This window comes from Phocoena sinus, chromosome 7 (assembly GCF_008692025.1).
Source record: "Phocoena sinus isolate mPhoSin1 chromosome 7, mPhoSin1.pri, whole genome shotgun sequence".
Classification (NCBI taxonomy): Eukaryota; Metazoa; Chordata; class Mammalia; order Artiodactyla; family Phocoenidae; genus Phocoena; species Phocoena sinus.
Genome location: NC_045769.1, coordinates 21,144,349 through 21,150,353, shown reverse-complemented (window position 1 = coordinate 21,150,353; position 6,005 = coordinate 21,144,349). Strand labels below are relative to the sequence as shown.

General features: G+C 44.1%; 1 protein-coding gene across 1 annotated transcript; it reads left to right on the top strand.

Annotated features, from left to right (window-relative positions):
* The first annotated feature begins 609 nt into the window (after window positions 1-609).
* On the top strand, window positions 610-3,064 carry RPL37A (ribosomal protein L37a). Its single transcript, XM_032638541.1, has 4 exons — window positions 610-690; window positions 1,088-1,216; window positions 1,790-1,872; window positions 2,938-3,064. Exons 1-4 carry the CDS (start codon window positions 688-690, stop codon window positions 2,999-3,001), a joined length of 279 nt encoding a protein of 92 aa, XP_032494432.1. The 5' UTR covers window positions 610-687; the 3' UTR covers window positions 3,002-3,064.
* Window positions 3,065-6,005: the final 2,941 nt, after the last annotated feature.

Genomic DNA, 6,005 nt, shown 5'->3' with positions numbered 1-6,005 from the left:
AATGAAGCGGGAGGTAGGCCATCAGAACTGAGATGGAGGGAGAAGCTGAAAGACTTACATGGTTCACTCCTCCCGAGCCTTCGGATCTGACTTTCCTCAGGGAACCCAAGGCTCTTCCGTTTTAGGAGTCGGTGGAACCATCTTCCTTCCTTCACAGCTCTGATCGGTTTTATAACTTGTTAATGTGGTCATATGGCTTCCTCTGGCTGGACTGTAACTTATGAGTGGAGCCTTGGTCTTTAGTCACCTCTGTGCCGGCCCCCTGCACAGGGCCTGCCGCTTTTAGAAGGCATACTGTAGAAAGCAATGAGATTTGGAATCATAAGATCTAAGCCCTTATCTAAGCCAAGCGCCAGTGAGCAAGTCACTTAAATTCTGAATCTTGTCCATAAAAATGACGGAAATCGTACCTGCTTTGCAGGATTTCGTGAGATATGTGTCAGATAATGTCGATGTGGGAAAGTGCTTCGGCTACACAGTTTGTTGCTACAACCTGTGAAAGAGTAAACCTGTCTCAGAAGCGTCCAGCCACACCCTCCGGGAGGCACCCGGAATGAGAAAAACCTCCGAACCATAGAGTTCAGTTCCTAGCTGGGCCTCCCAGCCCTCCACTTCCGCTTGACCGCCTAAAACCGCGCCTGCGCAGTTGGCCACTTCCTCTCTAGGCTTGGACTTGGTTGCTGCGTCATGGTGAGTGTTGCTCCCGGGTGAGGCCTAGATGTGTATCTGCTTGCATCTATCCTTTTTTTTGTTTGTTTCTTCGTCCTAACCTACCTCTCTTGCTCGCCCGCTCTGTGCCGTGTCCCCGGCCTCTGTACCCTCGCCGCTCCTTTCGGACGCGGCCTGGAGCGGATTGGCGGGGTGGGCTGGCGCGTCCGGCCGGGTTAACCGGGTGCCCTCGGAGCACCGGGCCCACCGTCGGTCCTGGTTTTACCGGGATGGGGTGGAATGGGGGGAGCTACGTGACAGGCGGGGGCTGGGTGGGTGGAAGAATGGCGTACGGAGGCCCCGGGACTTGGTGGAGGGGCGAAGTCAACGTTTCTTGGTCCTAATATCGCTGGTTTCTCTTTTATCTCATTCTTAACAGGCGAAACGCACCAAGAAGGTCGGAATCGTGGGCAAATACGGGACCCGTTATGGTGCCTCCCTGAGGAAAATGGTGAAGAAAATTGAAATCAGCCAGCACGCCAAGTACACTTGCTCCTTCTGTGGCAAGGTAAGATGGGCGCTGGGGCAGGGGGGGAGAGGGAGGGAAGGTTTCCTTCTGAAGTGAGCCCTCTCTTGAAGGAAGTTTATAAATGGTTTGCTGGTTCTAAGTTGTTGAGCGGTTAGAGTTGCACATACCATTGGTGACCCGTTATGAGATAAGAGTATTGTTTGTAATTTCAGGTTTTGTCAAACGCTTTTCATTTAAAGAAAACTATTTGGGAGCTAAAGGGGGAAAAATTATTTGGCAGCCCCAGCCGAAACCAAACCTGCTTTGTGGGACATGTTCTGTGTTTTGTCTACTGATGTTGCTAGAGATTTTTGTTATATATTTGTATTTATTGTGCGCAAAAGTACTGTTATGGCAATGCTTGTTTTGGGGGGAGGGAAGGGTCTTCCACATCCCTGGAAGTGTCACCATGGTGAATGCAAATTTTGCACCAGCGAACTTGAAATTAGAAAAAACATGAATAGCTACATAAAATACACCAGCTTTAGTTTTCTAGTGTAATTTAGACCCCTGGATGTTTATTATATAAAAGGCTCTTCTTTGGTCATAGGAAAAATTGATTGTCTTTTACAGACCAAGATGAAGAGACGAGCTGTGGGCATTTGGCACTGTGGTTCCTGCATGAAAACAGTAGCTGGTGGTGCGTGGACCTACAAGTGAGTCCATTTCTTTATGGTATTTGGAAGTGTTTGGAGCATGTCGAAATTCCAGGTTTGTTGCTGGATGGGCTAGTTTGTTTAACAGGTCTGTTAGTTGGGCTGACTGCTGAACACTTGTGTGGCAGGCTGTTTTTATAAAAACTAAGAGGTCAGTTAGCTTATTACTGTATGTGTATTGAGGCCGTCTGGGCCACCACGCCTTTGCCACTCTAAACAGTATTGGTTGGACTTTTTCAGCTTTGTGACTGACAAGGGCCAGGTGATTTATTGCTGTGATAAACCTCTGTGCTGGTTATTGATTGTGTGGACTCCTGAGTTTATCCGTTCCTGGAAACTCAGGCCACTCTTGAAGGCCGCTAACCTTGGAGTTCATTGCTGACCCTGCAGGTTGACATGTTTTTCCTCTAGCTAGTGTGTGGACTTGCGCTGTCCAATACAATAGTCACTTACATACAGTTAAGGGACTTGGCTAGTGTAGTTGAAGTTGTTGATTTTTGTTAAATTTAAATTTAAAATGGAAACAGTGTAAAACGTTGGAAAATGTTGAAATGATAATGTGGATATACATAAAAGCACCTGTGGGAGTGTCTGTGAGGATGAAAGGGGAAGTGGGGAGTTGGTTGCTCTCTTGGCCCTGATGGTTAAATTAGCATTCATCTACCACGTGGGGGTGGGGTGGGTGTATGTTTTTCAGGTGCGGTTCCTGAGTGTTGTGGCAAAACATTCTTCTGTCATTTCCACAGTGTCCTGTAGTCTGCTTTACTACCTTAGTCATTGTTTTCTTGATATCTCACCGTACCATCTTACAATTTATTAGTTTCTTCGGACATTCTGTCCGTTCTCTTTTAATGAGTTCAGTCAGCCTCTTGTAGTCATTCCTTCATGTTAATTTCATGCTCCGCTGTCTGAGAAATCAGATGCATGAGATTCGGGTTCTGAAGACGTGGCTGTTAATAGATGCCATCATCGTCATTAAGATTGTAATGTAAAAATGAGGCACATTTCTCATTTGCCATTCTACATGTTAACTAGTTTTGGAACCAAATTTGTTTTTCTTTCCAGCACCACTTCTGCCGTCACAGTAAAGTCTGCCATCAGAAGACTGAAGGAATTGAAGGACCAGTAGAAGCACCACCATTTGATACGTTGCTAGCCTATAATAAATGGGTTAATTTATGTAACAAAATTACTTTGGTTTGTTGTTAATTCTGTTAGTTAGATGTTCTTATTTGCATTGCATTAACTTTCTAAAAAAGGACTTGGATACTAAAATTCTTTTAATTTTTGTTGGAAGAACATGCTCAGATGGGTTGTCATAATCCAGTTTTTTTTTCAATAGTCAGATGGTACATGACATAAAATATGAGCCTAAGTCTGTTCTTGCCAGTTAGATTTCTTTGAGATACATTGGTTCAAAAAATGCAAACTTTTAAAATCACAGTTAATGTATAGATTTTAATATTTTGAAGGTAGGATGACATACACTGCCTATGAACTTGGTGTTTTGTCTGACCACACATTGACCTTGTAGAAATGTTTGACACAGGCCTGCAGGAATGGGATTTTGGATCCACATAGGGAGTTGAATAACCATTAGGTGGCCGTGGTTAAGAAGCACCAACTCAGCCAAACTGCCTAGGTAGTTGTATGGTGTATGTTAAATTTCTTAACTTCTCTGTTTAGTTTTCCGCGTAATGCCTGGTAGTAGAATGGAGCATGTGATGGGAGCTGGGATTACTAATTTGGAGTCTTATTTGGAGGCTTTTGTGTTACTTTGCTTGGGAATTTGGGTGTGATTCTGTAGGCAATAGAGAATTACTAGAATTTTAAAAGTGGTGAGGTGACGTTTAACATTTGTTGAGCCTGGGTATTCTAAGCATAGAGTGTTATTTAATACCACAACAACTTCATGAAGTGGAGATAATCTCATTTACACATGACAAAGTTATATAACTTGTAAATGATGAAGCTGGGATTTCAACCCATGCATTCTTGGCTCCAGAACTGATACGCCTAAACATAGTTGTTTTTTTTATGATAGTTTAAGAGGAGTGGGTGGGGGGCATAGAGACCAATTAGAAGGTTGTTGAAATAGTAAGGTTTTTTTTTTTTTTCTCTCGGTACATGGTCTCTCACTGTCGTGACCTCTCCTGTTGGGGAGCACAGGTTCCGGACACGCAGGCTCAGCGGCCATGGCTCACGGGCCCAGCCGCTCCGCGGCACTTGGGATCTTCCCGGACTGGGGCACAAGCCCGTTTTCCCCTGCATCGGCAGGCGGACTCTAAACCACTGCGCCACCAGGGAAGCCCAGTAAATATTTTTGTGGCTAAAAAAATAGTGACTTTTCAGGCTTGCCTGGTGGCACAGTGGTTAAGGATCTGCCTGCCAATGCAGGGGATACGGGTTCGAGCCCTGGTCCGGGAAGATCCTACATGCCATGGAGCAAGTAAGCCCCTGTGCCACAACTACTGAGCCTGCGTGCCTAGAGCCCATGCTCTGCAACAAGAGAAGCCACTGCAATGAGAAGCCCATGCACCGCAGTGAAGAGTAGCCCCTGCTAGTTGCAACTAGGGAGAGCCCACACACAGCAACGAAGACTCAACACAGCCAAAAGTAAATAAATTCATAAGAAAAAAAATAGTGACTTTTCCAAGACTACAGGAGGTAACTGGTAGGGGTAGGGCTGGAAATTAGGTTTCTGACCCCTAATCCGTGCTTTCTCACTGTACTAGGCTGCCTTCTATTTTATGGGCTCAAGAGTGTGTGCCTTCGTAATCTGCTTCCCCGCCCTCTGGCTTGGTTTTACAGTGGTTTTCTGAACCTTTGTTTTTCTAAGCTGTTTAATTGACTTTGCATCAGGGTAAAAAGTAATGCCTGTGTTCCTCACTAGACTCTAAGCTTACAGGCCATCTCATTGTATTCTAAATATTTCCTAAGGATGTTACGGAAAACCCGAATGAACTTTTGGGCCAGCCCAATGCTATTTGTGTGTATACAGGTCACCAGAAAGCCCAAACAGGAACACATCTAATTGCAAGTTTTGTTTTGGGTGTGTAGGTGAGGGCTGGGGATACTTGAGCTTTGTTTCAAAGGATAATTAGCGAGAGATGAGGACTAGAGGCTGAATTTTGGGACCAAAAATGGGCTAAGAAGGAATTGTGGGAGGACTCGGTTAAGATTGGAAATAACATCAGCAGTTTGGGAATAGAACCAGAGCCAAGCAATCTGTACAGAGTTTTAAAAATTTCACTGTTAACGGTCTTCCTCTGGAAAACCAAAAGCCATTTTGTTGTTGATAGCACTTTGGGCCAGAATTCAACAACGGGGAAGGGAAACTTCGAGTATATGTTTTGGGATACGTGAGTCAAAATGAGTCAGGGGTCAAGTTACTATCATGCCACAGTCAGCTCTGTAAGCCAGGACCCTTGAGAAGGAGTATCGAGGAGTGTGGGAGGTATGGCTGACACCAGAGAACTTCAGGTATATTTGTGGGTTCAGCCAGTGAAGAAGGGGGTTAATTGAAGATAGAGACCGTACATTAAACCAGTGTGCATTGACCACTCCCTGAAATAAGGGCAAGATATGATCACTACTCTTTAAGTTTGCTAGCAGGGGTGAAACAGCTTGGCTCATTAAACATTTACAAACTCCTGGTTTATGTGATAAAAGTGTTTTAATTATATAAGGCAGTTTCAATCAAAATGCTAATTTTTTTTACCTGAAATCTGCAAAGTGTTCCCAAAATTTAATTTGGAAACAAAATTAGGACAAAAACAAGGAAATGTAGAATAGTGGTTAAAAACATGGATTCTAGAGTCAGAAGTAGGAGTTTAAATTTCTTACTAGCTAGTGACCTTGGACAAGTTTATTCTGTTTCTTCAATTTCCTCATTTGTAGAAAGGATATACTAGTTTCCCTCTCAAACAACAAATTAGGTAAAATTGGCTTTAGAACACTCAGTAACTGGATCTTGGAGAGGGAAAGAGTGCTAAGTTTGGAGATAGTGGTGCTGTATTTCAGTAGAAAGGAAGTGGAATCAGGAGGGAAACTGCTTGTGACAAGAGGATGAGTTACGATGTTGGGGAAGGAGGAAGAGATGTGAGGTTTGGGCTGAGAAGCTTTTATAAAGT

Excerpts from the sequence above, each read along its gene's own strand:
- RPL37A (XM_032638541.1), top strand. Across the intron at positions 1,217-1,789 it reads CTTGCTCCTTCTGTGGCAAG|ACCAAGATGAAGAGACGAGC; the intron begins GTAAGATGGGCG and ends TGTCTTTTACAG. Across the intron at positions 1,873-2,937 it reads GGTGGTGCGTGGACCTACAA|CACCACTTCTGCCGTCACAG; the intron begins GTGAGTCCATTT and ends TTTTCTTTCCAG.